General features: G+C 37.3%; 1 protein-coding gene across 1 annotated transcript; it reads right to left on the bottom strand.

The window, feature by feature from the left end:
* Nucleotides 1–305: 305 nt before the first annotated feature.
* Nucleotides 306–1,244, bottom strand: LOC140519705 (olfactory receptor 5M5-like). The gene has a single exon (XM_072633013.1). The coding sequence runs from the start codon at nucleotides 1,242–1,244 to the stop codon at nucleotides 306–308; it is 939 nt and encodes a 312-aa protein (XP_072489114.1).
* Nucleotides 1,245–17,953: the final 16,709 nt, after the last annotated feature.

The raw sequence follows: 17,953 nt of genomic DNA, 5'->3' as shown, positions 1-17,953 counted from the left end.
TGTATCTAAATATTTATGTCAATAAAATAAAGAATAGATCAATCAATTGAGAATGCAACTAAATAATTAAAAAAAGGGCAACTTAAATATCCCCAATTAAATACCAAATTAGAAATCCTGAAAATCAAAGGAAAGATTAATAAAACTGAAGATAAGAAAATCATTGAACTATGAAAAAAAACTAGGAGCTGGAAAAAAATTAAAATCTGTTTTTTTAATTTTTCAAATGAAATTTGTGTAAGAAAAAGAAGAAGACTCTTTGGGCCCATTTTCCTCACATAGACTCATGGATGAGATAAGTAGAATTAAGTATTTTCAGGTTTCCCCAAAAGTTTTCTCAGGGCCATTTTCACCTCTTTATTCCTCAGGCTATAAATGATAGGGTTGAGGGCAGGTGTGGAAAACTCGTAAAACACAGCAACAATTTTATTGTATTCGAGAGAGGATAGAGACTTAGGCTTTAAGTAAAGAGACATTAAAGTCCCAAAATATAAGGTGACAACCAGAAGGTGAGAAGAGCAAGTAGAGAAAGCTTTTCTTCGTCCCTGGGCAGAGCGAATTCTCAGGACAGCAATGATGATATGTGCATAGGAAAGGATGATGAATGTGATAGGGGACAAGAGGGTAAAGATACAGAGGACATGCATGACCAATTCTGCCTGGCTTGTGTCAGTACAAGAAAGATGCAGTAGAGCAGGCATTTCACACGCAAAATGATTGACAACATTATTATGGCAGAATGATAGCTGGAATGTGGCAACTGTATCCACTGTGGATAACATAAAGCCACCCAGCCATGACCCAGCAGCCAGCCTAGCACAAATTACCCAGTTCATTGTGACTGAGTACCTTAAGGGGTCTCGAATAGCAACATAGCGGTCATAGGCCATCACTGAAAGGATATAGCACACTGCAATACCAAAGGAGAGGGATGTGTAGACCTGTATGAGACAGCAAGAGTAGGAGATGGACTTTCTCTCTGCCAAGAAGTGTGCCAGCATCTGTGGAAACACACAGGATGTGTAACAGACTTCTATACTGGATAAATTAATGAGGAAGAAGTACATAGGTGTGTGGAGGCGTGAATCTCTTAATATCAGCAATATAATGAGCAGGTTTCCCAGCAAGATCATCAGATACAGGATGAGGAAGAGCAGGAAAAGGTAGACCTGGAGCTCAGGTCGACTGGAGAGGCCAAGAAGGATGAACTCAGTCACTGAAGTGAGGTTGCTGTTCTCCATCATGTTTATGGGTCTATTGAAAAACATGGAAAGTTTGGCTATAAAGCATTTCATATTCCTATTTTACTCTACTTGGGACTACTGAAAGAAAATATATACTATTGGGTCAAATGTAGGTAACCCTTTGTGATTACTAATCACTTTATGTTCATTATCCCCCATCATTTTCATTGCAACAATGTGAAGCCAACAGGATATTTATAGACTACTATCCCAGCTTTTTGATATCAAGGATATTGAGTCTCAGAAAGTTGTGACTCTGAAATAGTAAAACAGCTAATAATGACTTGTTTTCTCTCTGTAAATCCTGGCCACTCAACCTGCCCCTATTCTCTACATTCACCAAATATCATCCGGTGCCTTACTTCATTGAGATCAGGACCATCTAATGAGAACTCAAATTTCCTCTCTTATCCCTTGGAACATATCAATAACCACCCTCTAGTTTTAGAGAATGAAATAAACTTTTTCCTTCATAGGCTAATATCTTTCTCTTCTAAGGTTAAAGAGAAGCAATATGTATAATGGAAAGAGCATTGAATTTAGAATTAGGAAACAAGATTTACTAGCTATATAGCTGAACAAGTCACTTGGCACTCTGTGCTTCAGTTCCTCATGTAGCAAATATGGGAAATGTTATATAGACTTATATATGTTTCTCCAAAAGTTTTCTCATGGCCATTTTCACCTCTTTATTCCTCAGGCTATAAATGAGAGGATTGAGGGCAGGTGTGAAAAACTCATAAAACACGGCAACAGTCTCATAGACTTCTAACAATAATCGGTTGTAAACCTTAAAGTTGTATAATAATGAAACAGAATCTGAAGAGAGGCACTGAGTAGTTGAGCAAGTCTAATCACTCATTTCTATTGGCTGTCAGTTTCATATAGGTGGGACCACTGACAGTTTTTTGGGTTTTTTGTTTGTTTGTTTGTTTTTTTAACATAAGTGAACCTTTCTGCTGGCCTTTATGTAAGGGAGTTTTTACTTAGTTTGAATTTGCCCATGTTGGGAAGGAATGGATGCAGGAAATATTTATGCACCTGTGGAGAGTACAGACCAGCCCAGCATTCAAGCACACATATAGTGTAATAACAAAGAATCAAAAACAAGGGGAGAAACATGGGGGCTGGGACCAGCCACAAGGGGACATGACCAGGACTGAGAGGAAAAACACCCGTCCAAGGCAGAGGCATGCTAACCAGTAGAGAATGGGTAGAACATGGAGGCTGAGGATAAACATGTGGCACTGAAGTGTGTTCTTCCTTCATTGCCAAAGAAGGCCATGCCGTCAGAGAAATAATGACATGTCTTGCACTTGACTTTGTTTTGACTGAGGGAGGGCTGTGCAGGTCACCAGCTTCACTTCTCCTCCAGAACCATCTGAATCCAGCGACCAGACATTCATCAGGATGATTGAAGATGACTCAAGATGAGGCAATTGGGGTTAAGTGACTTGCCCAAGGTCATACAGCTAGTGAGTGTCAAGCGTCTGAGGTAACATTTGAACTCAGGTCCTCCTGACTCCTGCACTGGTGTTCTTATCCACTGGACCATCTATGCAGACTGACAGAACATCTATAGCAGGGGTGGACACATGGGCAGGTGGGTAGAGCAGGGCATGGTTTCCTCTTTGGCCATTGGAGGTCTCAACCCACAATCCCAATAAGGCCACATAGATGGAAGTCCCTCTATTTCTATTCTTCTGCTTTTACTTGGAGGACTTTAGTTTGTTTCTTTCTTTGTGTTCAGGATTTTTAGTAGGGTTGTGAAGGAGACAAGGGAGCACTAACCTGAGGGGCTGGAGGAAAAAGAGAGAGACAGACAGACAGACAGAGGGAGACAGACAAAGACAAAGAAAGAGAAAAAAATTGGGGAGGAATACAGATATCTCAGAATTCATTATGAAAAGTTGAATTTGTGTAATGTGAATTTGAGTGTGTGTGTAAAGCAAGAACAGTCTATACTTCTCTCCAGTCACTTTTCATGTGAGGACCTATTCATTTCTAGCCACACTTCCTCAGCACTTCCAGAATGGAAGAATACTTTTCTTCTCAAACTGGCCAACGGGACACAATGATGCGGCTTTCTAATGCCAGCTATCTAGTTATAACCCGCCCCCCCCCCCGCCCCCTACACAAATCTGCTAACTCCTTTGCCTAGAAAGATGAAAGTCTAAGTGTCCTTCTTTGCACTGCAGAACTATAAAACTGAATCAATAATTGTCTATCCACAGTTCGAGACCCCAACCAGAGATTTTTTTTCTCCTGAAAAACACTGCAATTATAAACTTATCTCTCTCTCAGACTGTATTCCCTTAGAATCCTTCTCTCCCTCTACTTTTCCCTCTTTCTTTCTCCCCTTCTCCTTCGCCCTGTGTTATTGTCATTATCATGATCAACATCTTGTCATTATCTTCATTTTTTTCTAGTAATTGGAATTCTGTTCTCATGGCTTCCTCCTCCTGAGTCATAAGTACACACACACAAATTCACATTACACAAATTCAACTTTCCATAATGTATTCTGAGATATCTTTAGATACATTTTTCTCTTGATTTCTAAGACATTATACTTTCCTTATTTATCCTCTAGTTTTCTTAGTGCTCCTTCTCTACCTCCTTTATTGTTTCTTCATCTCAATCCCAAAACTTAATGTTGGTGTTCTTCAAAGCTTGGTGCTAGCCACCTCTCTGTCTCTGTCTAGACTGTCTCTGTCTCCACCCCACTCTCTCTCTGTCTCTCTGTCTTGCTCTGTCTTTATCTCTCTTTCTCCTCTATTCCTCTATTTATCTATCTCCATTCTTATCTCTGTCTTTCCTTTTCTCTCACACTCTGCCTCTATCTCTCTGTTTCTGTTATGTCTCAATCTCCCACACATCTCCCCAGTCTTATAACTTCCTTTAGTATAATCCTTACAGAAATGATTCTCTACTTAATAATCCTATTCCTGAACTCTGTTCTGAACTTAACATAGAAACCTCAAAGTTCCACTAGTATGTCAGTTCCCAAATATATATCCACTGGTACATCATGCTCAACAAGTGCAAAATCAAACTTTTAATGTTTTCTTCAAAAGCTGTTTTCTCTTCTGACTTTCTCATTTCTGTAATTTATACCAAAATTCACTGTTTGATATTTCAGACTTATCTCTAAAGTTTTTGTCTGCCTCAAATTGTCATATAAACAATCATCATGTACTAACAGATCTCCCTCCACAAATCATCTAACTTCCTTCCCCTCTTCCCTACTATAACACTCACTAACCCAGTACATTGCCAACTACCTTAAAAACTCCCCAACTCCCTTAAATAATCCTCCTGCCTCTTATAGTCTCATTGCTCTAAGAATCTACCCCTCATTCTGTTTTTCCAGCTATCTTCCTCAAGTACAGATACTCTCAAAAGCTCCTTACTGTCAATGAAATAAAGTTCAAATCTTTGCACAGAATTGAAATTCATATTTTTGAATGCTCATGATAGAAACACAATCAATCCACTGAGGAATGGAATCACCATAGGGTTAACTAAGATAATTCTGACCTCCTGGCCCTGGAATTCTGATATAGCAATAAATTTATGTAAATCTCTCAAGATTGTTGCCATCTTATAATCATCAACAGAAAAGATAAAACTTTGTTCATCAGTATAGTTTCCTTACCTGAACTTGATCCTTTCAACCTCAGTGGCTCTGTGCATAGACTGTTTTCTTCCCCAAATCCAAGGCTATTTATGGCTACAAAACACAATATTGTTCAGCTGTATTATGCCATGGGATGGGGGCGGGACAGTAGAAAGAAAAATGAGTTTGACCTGGGCAGGACTTATTTGGGGCCATATAATGAAACCATGTGCCTTGAATGAACTGATGATTCCAAGTGCTTTATGGACATGTAGAGACATGTAAGCAGGAGTATTTGGAGCAGAATATTAGCATTTTTTTCCATAATTCACTAGGAAGGCATAAGAATTACCTTTGTAGCCTAGTTACTTGAAGCCAGAAACATAACTCGCTATATTCTGAGATACTATGGGACCCTCTGGGGATGTCAACATGAAACAGAACTTCATTGTCTATGATACCTATAAGTTGACAGATGGAAATATTGAAGAAGTAGGAAGAAGAGAATGATAGAAAAGAAACTTAATAACATTGATTAATCTCTCCAGATTATGAAAAAATAATATGTAAAATACACAGAGGTTTCAAAGTACTTTTTCTACACAGAGGAAAATATTATTAATTTTACTTATTCTCATTATCCCACCTATAGCTAGGTAGACCAGAATCTGGAGCATTCAGCCTAGAGTCAGGAAGACCTGAGCGAAAATCCAGCCTCAGACACTAAGTAGCTGAGGAGCACTGGGAAAGCCACTTAACCTCTTTTTGCCTCAGTTTCTTCATCTTTAAAATTGAGATAATAATACCAAGTACCTCCCAGAGTCGTTGTGAAGATCAAATGACATAGGATTTGTAAAACATTATATAATGCCTGACATTTAGTAGCTGCTATAGAAATGCTTGTGCTCTGTCCTACCCTTCTCCAACACATGAAAATTAACCTCCTAGTCACTAATTTAGTTTCTGAAATCTTTCATCTCCTTGAGGTGCCTGATCTGCTCCCTTAGACCTGCAGTTACTTTTTCTGACCGGAAGATTCCATTTATTTTCTTCTACAAGGAGTTTGGATCTGGATAGACAGCTCCTTTGGGAATGGGAGACTAAATCAATCTTGCACACTAAAGTGGAAAGAGCATTTCAAAAACACAGTGGCACTGGCACATAGTAGGCAAGTTTATTGGATTGAATGATAGAATTTACCGATCGGAGAGACTGGGAATAATGACGCATGAAGTCTGACAGTGCTATTCCCCACAAAGCTATTTGTGCTACTCTCATAAATAAAAATTAAATGTTCACAGCAATAGACTTTGAATACTTCAAATGAGTGTCATCTCAACCCTGACACTCACTTTCACAGTCTGTGTGACTCAGTGCTTTTCTGTTCAGAACTGTATGAGCTTTTAATTGCGGCAAATGGTGAATTTTCATGTGGTATTCAATAGAGACTCAGAATTTTACAATAGGAAAGAAATTTAGAGGTCATTAAATTCAACCTCTTTTTTATAGGTGAGAAAGCTAAAATCCAGAAAGTCTTTCATGAAATCCCGTTTCCCTCTCAAATTACTCACTATATAAAATTCGGAATGAGATGGAGGGAAATGTGGTGAAAAATGGTGAAATATGGTGAATGGAAAGTCCTATGCACCACAGTCTTGTTTCTGAGACACAAATTCTTTCATAAAACTTTGAGTCAGAAGGAACCTCAGAAAAATCCCCTCTAAAACATCCAGACTACAGTTAAAGACCTGTAGCCAAGGGTAATCCATTACTTCCTAAGGCACCTCATTTCACTCATGAACAGTTACACTTTTTTAGAAATTTTTTCTCTTATATCAAGCAAAAATCAAAATTTTATTCATTGCTCTTTATTCAACCCTCTAAGCCTAAGCTGAAAAAAATCAAATTCTTCCTTTCTGAGGCAGCTCTACAGATTCTTAAAAACAGCTATCATAATTGCCATATCTTTTCTTCCTCAGTTTCCTCAATCAATTCTCCTATGGCCTGTCTGCTTACCATATTGATGGACACATCACCTGCATAAACTTGATTTCGTAAATGTCTTTCTTAAAATATGATTCTCAAAATTGGACACAGTATTCTAGTTATTTTCTGATGAGGACAGAGTGCAATGGAAGAATTAACTCCCTTATTCTGGTTTCTCTGTAGCTTTTCACTCACATATACGGCCACTACATTAGGTCATGTCCATATGAAATCTTTCATGGACTATAAAAAATCATTGAAATTCCTGTCTCAAGTATCTCTACTCTATCATTCATATTCCATATAACTATCAAATTTATATTCTTTATGTACAGATCTGACTACAATGTAACAAAATTTCAATAATTCCCCATTGCCTCCAGAATAAAACAAACTCCTTTAGTGTTCAAAGCTCTTTACAATCTGGCTCCAACCTATCTTTCCAAACTGATTTCCCAACACTCTCCCTCTTTCACTCTATATTCCCCAGATCTGCTAATGTACAGAGACCAGAGAAAAGGTAATGTGACAAAGTAACAACAATAACATTGATAATTAGTAATAATAATGTCACTTTATAGTGCTTCAAGATGTGCAAGGTTTTTTTCATACATTATCTCATTTGATCCTCGCATCAACCCCCTGAGTGAAGTAGGATGAGAGATGTTAAGTTTTGGGGCCACAGTAACCAATTATTTATCACCTGAGGCAAGATTGATACATAGGTCTTCTTGACTCCAAGTTGAATGTTCTATCTATTATGACATCTGACCAAGAGGAAAAAACCAGGTGACTAGACTTTGAGTTAGGAAGACATGGGTTTTAATCTGCCTTTGACACTGACTATCTAGGTGCCCACGGGGAGTCATTAGAACTCAACCTCAGTGTCTCCATCTGTAACATAGAGATAATAATTTTTAGTTCGTATATCACTGACTGGTGGTAGAGCCTAAATGAGACATTGAATATAAATCACTTCAAAACATTAAAACAATGTACAAATAATGGCTATTCTTATTCTTCTTAATTATTGCCATCTATAAGGGATACAGTGGAGAGATTTCTGAGTGGGATTTGGTGACTGGAATAAATTAAGTACCTTCCAGTTCAGAGATTATATCTAATGAACACATGAAAAAAGTACACATTAGGACAAGATTATTTGAATTCTTTGCTTAATACATTGATTCATCATAGAGTTCCTTCCAAAACCATACTCTCTAGACATTCTTAAAATGGATTCTCCTTCAAAAGAAAAGTGTGATTTACACTTCCAGAATATGTCTAACTACAATATCCCTTCTACTATCCACCAAACAATAGCAATGACCTGGACCTTGCAAGTGTGAGACCTTACCCTGAGGAAGAACAGTGAATTATCATGTGCTCTCTCACTAAATCCTCAATTACACTGATGCAGGATAGCCCATCCATACCTCTTATTTGTGCATCTGACACAGCAATGACATCTACTTGGTTGGTCCCTCTGGTCTTGTTTGGACTGCAATGCATTAATCCATCAGAATGCTGGGGAAACAAAGAGGAGAAGGGAATTAATCCCTTTACCTAGCTGTACATTCCTTCCATGCCCAGACTTCCAGCATGGATCCTTGTACCATGTGAAAAACTGAGGCTCCAAGGAGAAGATGCAGATCAGGTTAGACATTTGATCATGCAGATTTTAATATTTGACAAATAAAATAGGGAATAAAGTATCAGCAACATTAACCTTCTCCTCACTTGGTCATAAAGTAATTTATAAAAGAATTGAGAATCATAAGATAATAAGTTTAGAGGTGGAAGGGACCTTTGATATCATTAAGTCCAACCTACTCCTTTTATAAATGAAAAGCTGAGTCCCAGAGAGCCTAGATGATTTGTCCAGGGCACCAGAACTTGTAAGTATTTAAGGTAGGAGTTGAACACAATTCCCTCTGACACTGTCAGCATCTTATCCACTGTACCATTCAGAGTAGGGTAAGCTTATTGTAAGAATTTCCTTAGCTTGAGACAATTCATCAGGTGCTATGTACATACTGACCCCAGAGATGTAAGAGAGAATTACAATATTTACTCCACTTGGGAGTCTGTGGGATCTGAACCCTATAGCTCTTTGTGAGCAAGAAGGGATTAATTTTCCCCTGTCTCTCTATTTGTCCCCTATTCTCTGGTGCCCTATGTCCCAATTAAGGAAACAGTGGTGTCTAGGGGGATTTGTCTTCTGGGTATTTCATGGCTGGTATTCTTGGATTTCCTATAGGGGATATATTCAGAGATATCTGCTTTAGATACATCTTGAGGTCATTCAATTCCCACTCCCCCTCTCCCTAATGAGGGTCACTTAATAACTCTTCTTGGAATAATTTGGATCTTTATCTCCAGATGTCAAGCCTGCCTAGCTACCTTCAGGTCTTCTCTGCATTACTTCTTTCCCCATAAGGAATTTGAATATGTATTTGGGTTAAGCTCTGAATATTCACCTGCATATTTTTTCTTCCCCTTTTGTGTGTTTGAACCTCTACGATTTGTTATCTCTCAGGACCACTCTGAAGTTTATGTGCTGCAGAAAGGTGTACCTCATTATCTCCTTCATACATGCCAATCTCATTCCCACCTATGAATCTGTTCTTAGACTGTTTCCCCCTGTCTGGAGAGCCCTTCTCAATCTTCTCCATGTTTTTAAACTATCTATATATCAAGGCCCATTTTCTTTCTAAAGTATTGAAACTAATATACAGTAAAAGGAAACAAATTATATTTAATCAAAAAAAATAGTTTCAGATACAACTTTTGGATATTGAAATATTCATCTTTGTCAGTGTTTGTCAAAGTTCACAATATGAAACTATAATAAAATTCCTGAGTGACACTGAGCACTTGGCTTTTCCTTTAAATAAAAGATTTTTTGAAATCCTGAATTTAGCAATCATGAAATAAATTAAGTATATCTATATACATATCACAACAGAAAAAAAGATTATACATGAAAGTGCAGGTATTTATCATGTGTTCCTTGCTTTCTTTTATTTTTGTTGCCATATTCATATTTTTATAATTTATTTTTTTGTTGTTTTCAACATTCACTTCCATAAAATTTGGGTTTTAAATTTTCTCTCCCTCCCTTCTCTCCCCCTCCCGAAGATGGCATGCAAGCTCATATAAGCTCTATATGTACCTTCATATTAGCATATTTTCATAGTAGTGATGTCGTAAACAAGAACTAGAACCAATGGGAGAAACCACAAGAAAGAAGAAACAAACAAAAATAAATAATTAAAAAGAGAGCAAATAGTATCCTTCCATCTGCAGTCAGACTCCAGAGTTCTTTCTCTGCATGTGAATAGCATTTTCCATCATGAGTCTTTGGGATTTGTCTTAGATTCTTGCATTTCTAAGAAGAGCTAAGTCTGTCAAAGTTAATCCTCACACAACGTTCCTGTGTACAGTGTTCTGCTAGTTTTGCTTATTTCACTTGGCATCATTTCATATGAGTCTTTCCAGATTTTCTGAAGTCTGCCTGCTCATCATTTATTATGGAATAATATTATTTCATCTCATTCATATACCACAACTTGTTCAATCATTTCCCAAATGATGGGCATTCCCTCAACTTCCAATTCTTGGCCACTACAAAAAAAAACTTCTATAAGTATTTTTTACAGGTGAGTCCTCTTCCAATTTGTATGATATCTTTGGGATACAGACCTAGAAATGGTATTATTGGGTCAAAGAGTATGCACAGTTTTATAGCCCTTTGGGCATAATTCCAATATGCTCTCCAGAATAGTTGAATCAGTTCACAACTCCACCACCAATGCATCAGTGTTCCAATTTTCCCATATCTTCTCCAACATTTATCATTTTCATATGAACCAATCTGAAAGGTGTGATATGATATAGAGTTGTTTGATTTACATTCTCTAATCAATAGTGATTTAGAGCATTTTTATATGACTATAGATAGCTTTAATTTCTTCATCTGAAAACTGCTTGTTCCTATTTTTTGACCATTTAAGAACTGAGAAAAAACTTGTATTCTTATAAATCTGAATAAGTTCTCTATATATTTTAGAAATTACAGACTTATCAGTGACACTAGCTGTAACAATTCTTTCCCAGCTTCCTGCTTCCTTTCTAATCTTGGCTTCATTGGTCTTATTTATTTAAACCCTTTTTAATTTAATGTAATCAAAATCATCCATTTTGCACTTCAAAACGTTCTCTGTTCCTTCTTTGTTCATAAATTCCTCCCTTCTCCATAAATCTGACAGGTGAACTATTCCTTGTTCTCCTAGTTTGTTTACAGTGTCAGTTTTTATTTTGAAATTGTGCACCCATTTTGACTTTATCTTGGTACATGGTGTAAGATGTTGGCCTATGTCTAGTTTCTGCCATACTACTTATATAGGATCAAGGAAATCACTTTTCCAAGTTCAGTTTTGTGAAGTACTTATCATCCCTAGAAAGAGAGATCACTGAGGCCTTCAATGCAATTGAACAAGTACTGTATTTATTAAGTTCCTACTATGAGGGAGGCACCATGCTTTGTCCAGGAAATAGAAAGTTAAAATAGTCCTTTCTCTCAAGGAGTTTGCATTTTAATTGAAGGCAATCATACAGACAGATTGATAATTGCCAAATATGTGTGACTCATTTCTGGAGGGAAGATGTAAGTTCTAATATAAAACATGCAACTTGTAAATAGCATGAGGATTCAAGGGACACCATGCAAGGTTATGGAAAAATAGAATGGAGAAACCAAAAGGATGAGCCTGATTCAGATGAATGTGAGGAAGTTGGGAATGGTGAACAAGAAAGGGCATTTCAGTCTACACACTATATAAGTCAGAATAACAGATATTTTGAGTAAAGTCATAGAGCAGCAGATTGGCACTTCCTTCACAAGTGAAATGTAATGTTGACTTGGTCTTCAGTTCCTTAGAAAGAATCACAAAGTAGAGGTGGGAGGCTTGGAGTGGCATTATACACAGGGCAGTCCATTTTTCTGCCAGATGGTCTAGCATGTGGGACATAGCTTTATGTGTTGGGGTGCCCTAGACCATTTCAGGGATCCCTAAACCCGACCCAAGGCTCTTGTCTGGCAAGAGGCCTTAATCTAGTGAGTAATGAAATGAGGTGGGAGACAAGGTGGTGAGAGCTCCGTTTATTCCAGCTAGCTCACATGCATATATAGTGTTAATTACGTGAACATTCCTAAGTCTATACATTGAACCTATCACCTAACACCTTTCCTTATATGGATGTCTTCTCCACTGGACATCCAGAGCTGGACAAAAAACTGCCACGTTGCAAACAAAGACGAGACCCTTCCTCCTGAAATCCATCTAGTTCCACCCCTACTGACAAGCCCCCAGGTTATCTAGGCAGGCTCTCAGCATGGCGTCCTACAATGGACAGGGGTCGGCTCTAACTCGTCCCGTTACATTTATGTATCTCCAGTTTTCCCTAGGAGTTTTCTTAGTGCTACTTTCACCTCTTTATTCCTCAGACTGTAGATGAGATAGGTGTGAAGGTAACTTAAAACAAAGTGATGATCTTGTCCTTCTCTGGGGAGTACAGGAACTTGGTTCTCATGTAAATAGACATTACAGTCACAAAGAACAGGATTACTACAAGGAGGTGAGAAGAATGAGAGGAGAAAGCTTTTCTGCACCCTTGGGTAGAGTGAATTCTAATGACAATGTTGATGATGTGGGTAGAGGAGAAAGTAATAAATATGATGGCACAAAAGGGTAAGGACACAAAGGATCTATCTTCCTGGAAAGTATCTGTACAAGGAAAGATGGAACAGGGCAGGCATCTCACACAAGAAATGATGGATAACATTGTCCCTACAGAATCAGAGCTGGAATATTGCTACCGTAGCCACCAGAGATGCCACAAAACCACTTACCCAGGACCTAGTCACCAGCCTCACATACACACACACATACACACCCCTGTTCATTGTGACTGAGAATCTCAAGGGTTCCTGGATAGTAATATAACGGTGATAGGTCATCACTAAGAAGATACAACAGTCTGTAATGCCAAAGGACAGGAATGAATAGACCTATGTGACACAGCAGGAGCAGGAAATAAACCTTCTGCAAAGAAGTGCCCAAGCATCTGTGGGAACACACAGGACATATAACAGACTTAATTATGGACAGATTGGTGAGGAAGAAATACATGGGATTATGGAGGATGGTGATCACTACTATAAGCACAATGAGTAGGCTTCCCAGCAAGATCATCAGGTAGTTCATGAGGAAGAGCAGGAAGAGGTAGACCTGGAACTCTGACTGTCTAGAGAGGCCAAGAAGGATAAACACTGTCACTGAGGTGAAATTGCTGCTCTCCATCTGGTTTATGAATCTACTGAGGTAACATGGATGTTTATGTTTTGCACAAAGTGCTTTACATTATGTATCTTTTTTTGATTCTCACTACTACCATTTAAAGCAGGCAAAGTATATAGGTTTTCTCTTATTTTTTTCCTTTTTTATGAACTTAAAAATTATCTCTGAACAAAATAGACAAACTTGTAAAGAACAAAAATGAATTCTGTATAAAACCGTGATCTTCTGTTAAATAATAATTTTTTAAAATTTATATTAAATTTAGCAAAGTAATAAGATTGCCATATTTGTTTTTGTTCCCTCATGAGCTTCATTTCATTTTGTTTTCTTTTCTGAATCTAAAAAAATTGATTATTGCTCTTCTTTTTCTGTATATGATTATTTCCCCTTAACTCACTTTCTTCTGACTCTAAATAAATTTCTTACCTTGGGATGGGCAGGTAAAATGAGTCAATACATTGGCCAACCAGGACAAATATTATCCTACTTTTATAGGTGAAGAAACTGGTGCTCAGAAACGTTAAATGAGTTTCTGAGAGCAGCATAGCAAATTAGTGGCATATCTGACCCTTAATCAATTATCGCTGTGTCATCTCTCTCAAAGTCGGAAGTGAGAAAAACAAGACTTCGTGACAATTCCACCTCCCATATACTTGAGGGGAATTGAGAAAAGTAAGGATCGTCTGACTATCCTTTCAGCTACCCTAGTCAATGACACACTCAGATAATGTTTATCTGTGTTGTGTCTACTTCTGCTTTAGATGAGAACACATTCAGATCCAGTAGTCAACATTACAGATATCTGTTCTCCTTTTAGATGGTCATGAGGTATGAGGGTCCCCTAGTGAAGTTGATGGAAATGGGGAATATTGCCTTTCTTCTTTGCCTCTAGAGATGAACAACAGGAGTCCAATTCAATGTGGGAATCTTTACTTTTGTCTGAGGACCTCTGGTATTTGATCCCCATAATTCCTCATTAGATCTGACTGTTTCTGGGTCCTATGCTCCATTTAGGAAAAGGGTAATATGGAAATAGGTTCTATATTTTGAAAATTTATGCCTGTAATCATGGAGATGCCTATGTAATGTATGTATTTCAGAGAGATCTGCTTTAGATTCTCCTTGGAGTCCTCTCATTTTATCCATGAATCACCTTCCTCCCAGTCAGATTTAGATCTATAATGCCAGATATCAAGTCTTGCTAATTACCTTGATTTCATAGCACCCCTTCTCTCATCCAAGGAATTTGAACATCTATTTGAATTACTCCTTGTCCATTCACTGTATATCACTTCTCTTCCCTCTTTGTGTCATAAGACCTCCAGTACTTATTCTTCCATGACTCTTCTAACTTTATCCCTGTTCCAGATAAATTGATCTCTTTAAACTTAACAAAAACCAAGCCTACTCCCATCTTGGAAGCTTTTCTTTAACTCTTATTCCTCGTGCCTGGAAGTCCTTTCTCGTTTCTCTCTGATCATTGAACTGTATTCTTCCTTAAAGGCCCAAGCTAGATAAAATTGCCTTGATGTCTACAACCCACAGTGTCCTCTCTGTTAATCTTTGAAATTTAGAGTTGAAACTACTCATTTCATTTTTAGCGTACACTTTTGTGTCACTCAGTTTCTTTTCTTGTTTACATGTCTGGATCTCAAGCTTCTGAAGAGATCGGACTAGGTGCTCCACAGAAACTGATAATAATTAATTTAGTTTTGAATCAAAGAAATAATTTTTTAAATTAAAAATTATGAATTTGAAAAATATTTCTTCCACTTCCCAGATTCATCACATGGGGAGAAGGCGTGATCTAGGTCAGAGGCAGCTAGAATGGGATACGGAAGAGAAAAAGTAAAAGAAACATCACGTGTCTCTGGTCTTCCCCAGAGTTTTCTTCTGGCTATATTTACTTCCTTATTCCTCCTCCTGTAGATAAGGATGTTAAAAATAGGTCCATATAAAATCCAGAAATTATTTTATCATGATTTGAGGAAGACAGTGATCAAGGTCAAATATAAAGCTAGATTATAAAACCATATAATAAATACCATGACAACTAGAAGGTGAGAACAAATGGGAAAGGCTTTTCTGAGTCTCTGGGCAGAATAAATGAGTAGGACAACACAAATAATGTGGGCATATAAGGTGGTGATGAATGCAACAGGACATAATAGGGTAAAGAAAGTGAGGGCGTGCATGACCATCTGTACATAGGAGGTAGTTGTACAGGAGAGGTGTAGTAGGGCAGGCATTTCACACAAACAATGATTGGCAACATTCTTCTAGCAGAATGAAAGCTGGATCATTGCCACTCTTTCCACTGTGAATGTTATCAAGTTACCTACCAAATAACCAGCAGCCAGCCCTTCATAGAAATCCCAGGTCATTACGACTGAGCACCTTAAAGGATCCCAGATGGCTACATAGTGAGCATGGGCCATCATTGACATGATGTAGCTCACTACAATCCCAAAAAGCAGAAATGTGTAGAACTGTGTGGCATGACAGGGAGAAAGAAATAGACTTCCTTTCTGCCAATAAGTGCCCCAGCATCTGTAGAATCACGCAGGATGTGTAACAGACTTCTAGAATGGACAGATTGGTGAGGAAGAAATGCATGGAAGTATGGAGGCATGTATCTATTAAAATTAACAATTCAATGATCAGGTTCCTCAGCAAGATCACCTAGTAGACAATGAGGAAGAGCAGGAAGAGGAGCACCTGAAGCTCAGGTCTGCTGGAGAGGCCGAGGAGCATGAATTTAGTTATGGAGGTCAGGTTGCTGCTCTCCATATTGATTATGGATCTACAGAGAAAATGTGGAAAAACACTTAGCTACTATTTGCATAGGACTTTATGAATACAATGAACTTTATATTCATCATATAATACAATCCTCACTTTAACCACACACGAGGTAGTCAGAACAAATATTATTATCTTATTTTTATAGAAGAGGAAACTGAAACAGAGAGTGTGAATGATTTATGGACAGCAAGACAGTTAATAAATGGCAGATCTGACAGTTTTCTTTTCTCCTCAAGTCCTGAATCCTAGGATTACATATTTTCTCCACATTAATAGTAGATTACCTAGATTCTTTACTTCACTGAAATCAGGGTCTGTCACTGGGGATTGGGGTGGGTGGGAGGATAGAGAAAGGGGAGGAATTTCACTATCAAAACCTCTTTCCTAATATCCTTGACCAGAGCCTGGATATGGAAGTCTTTATTATATGCTTTTTCAAGTTCCTTTTGCCCATGCTTCTGTTTACCCAATCCACTTCACATGGATTCTCCCAGCTTCACCTTCTCTAGCCACATGTATCCTCTTGATAAGATGGAATCTTCTTTTTACTAGAATAACTGTTTGTCCTGTAACTTGCTCCCTTTCTAATTTAGTCCATCAATAAGCATTTATCATACCCTCATGCTGTGCTAAAGAACTTATTTGAAACTTGTAAAATGATCATCTTTCATGGCCCCATTTTGACAGTGAGTTTAAGACCAAATTATTGGTCTCTTATCAGTGATTGGCTTTCAAAGATTATCTCCCTAGGTCACAGGGTTGTTGTGAAGATAGCATTTTGTGAACTTTAAAGTGATAAATATGAACTATAATTATTCCCTTCCACATTACTGTCAATTATTCCCTCAACTAGCATGCATATTTAGTCTTCCCTTTTCCCTTATTCCATGCCTACACATGCATAGACTCTCCCAAATTTTAAAATAAAAGAAACAGAAAAACTTACCCTAAACCTTTCTAATTTATTTTTTGACCCTGAATCTTCTTGTTACTATATGGAAATATTATTGATTTGGGATTCTATTTTCCATTCTGCAATTCAACTTAAACTCTTGTTTCAATAGGTTTCTGCCCTAATTTTGTCAGATTTTTAAAAATAAAACATAACATTTTGAATAGAAAGATAGTTTTATCTCCCCCTTGCTTATATTTTTTTACCTTCTTTACCTTTTTACCTTCTAGTACTAGCATTCCAAAAATTGTGAAATAATAGGTGGAAAGATATGCTTCCCTTATTCCTTTGTTGAGAAAGCCTTTAATATTTCCCCATTGCACATAATGTTAGCTTTTGGATTAAGGTAAATTCATTATCACATTGAAAGAACGTTCTTTCTATACATATCCTTTTGATGATTTTTGCTTAAAAAATAATGTATTTTGTCAAAGGCTTTTACTGCACCTGTTAATATAATCATGTAATACTGACAGTTTGGGCTTTTAATATGATTATTAAATGTTTACCTTTTGGAAGTTTCCTTGCATCTTTGATATAAATCTAATTTTAACACAGTGGATGGCTATTTGGACAAATAATCTTTTAGCCAGGATATTTTTTTTTAATTAATTCAAGTTCATTAATGATATTGGCTTTGTCTTCTAGTTTAGGCATTAGGCCTATATTTGTCCCATTAAAGGCTTTTATTAGTGTTTTATTTCTCAATTTTTTTTTTTACAAAATAATGTTCTTTCATTACAGTAACTCTCATGATAGACAAATTATAAAGTTCCCAGTAGCTGATTTATTTGATTGATATGGGCAAATTGAAAACATCTACATTCAAAATGGAGGCTATTCACATTGGTCCAGTCAGCAACAAAGAGTAACAAGTTCTTAATTTTCTTCTTGAATTAATAATAGCCTATGTCAGAATGAAGTATACTTTTTCTGATCACAGGATCAGAAAAATAGCCTTCCTGATTTCTAACAGAAGAGTTAC

The sequence above is a fragment of the Notamacropus eugenii genome, chromosome 1, assembly GCF_028372415.1.
Source record: "Notamacropus eugenii isolate mMacEug1 chromosome 1, mMacEug1.pri_v2, whole genome shotgun sequence".
NCBI classification, from domain to species: Eukaryota; Metazoa; Chordata; class Mammalia; order Diprotodontia; family Macropodidae; genus Notamacropus; species Notamacropus eugenii.
Note: the sequence above shows the minus strand (reverse complement) of the source record. Positions and strands in the feature narration are given on the sequence as shown.

Excerpts from the sequence above, each read along its gene's own strand:
- LOC140519705 (XM_072633013.1), bottom strand. The coding sequence starts at position 1,244 with ATGATGGAGAACAGCAACCTCACTTCAGTGACTGAGTTCATCCTTCTT.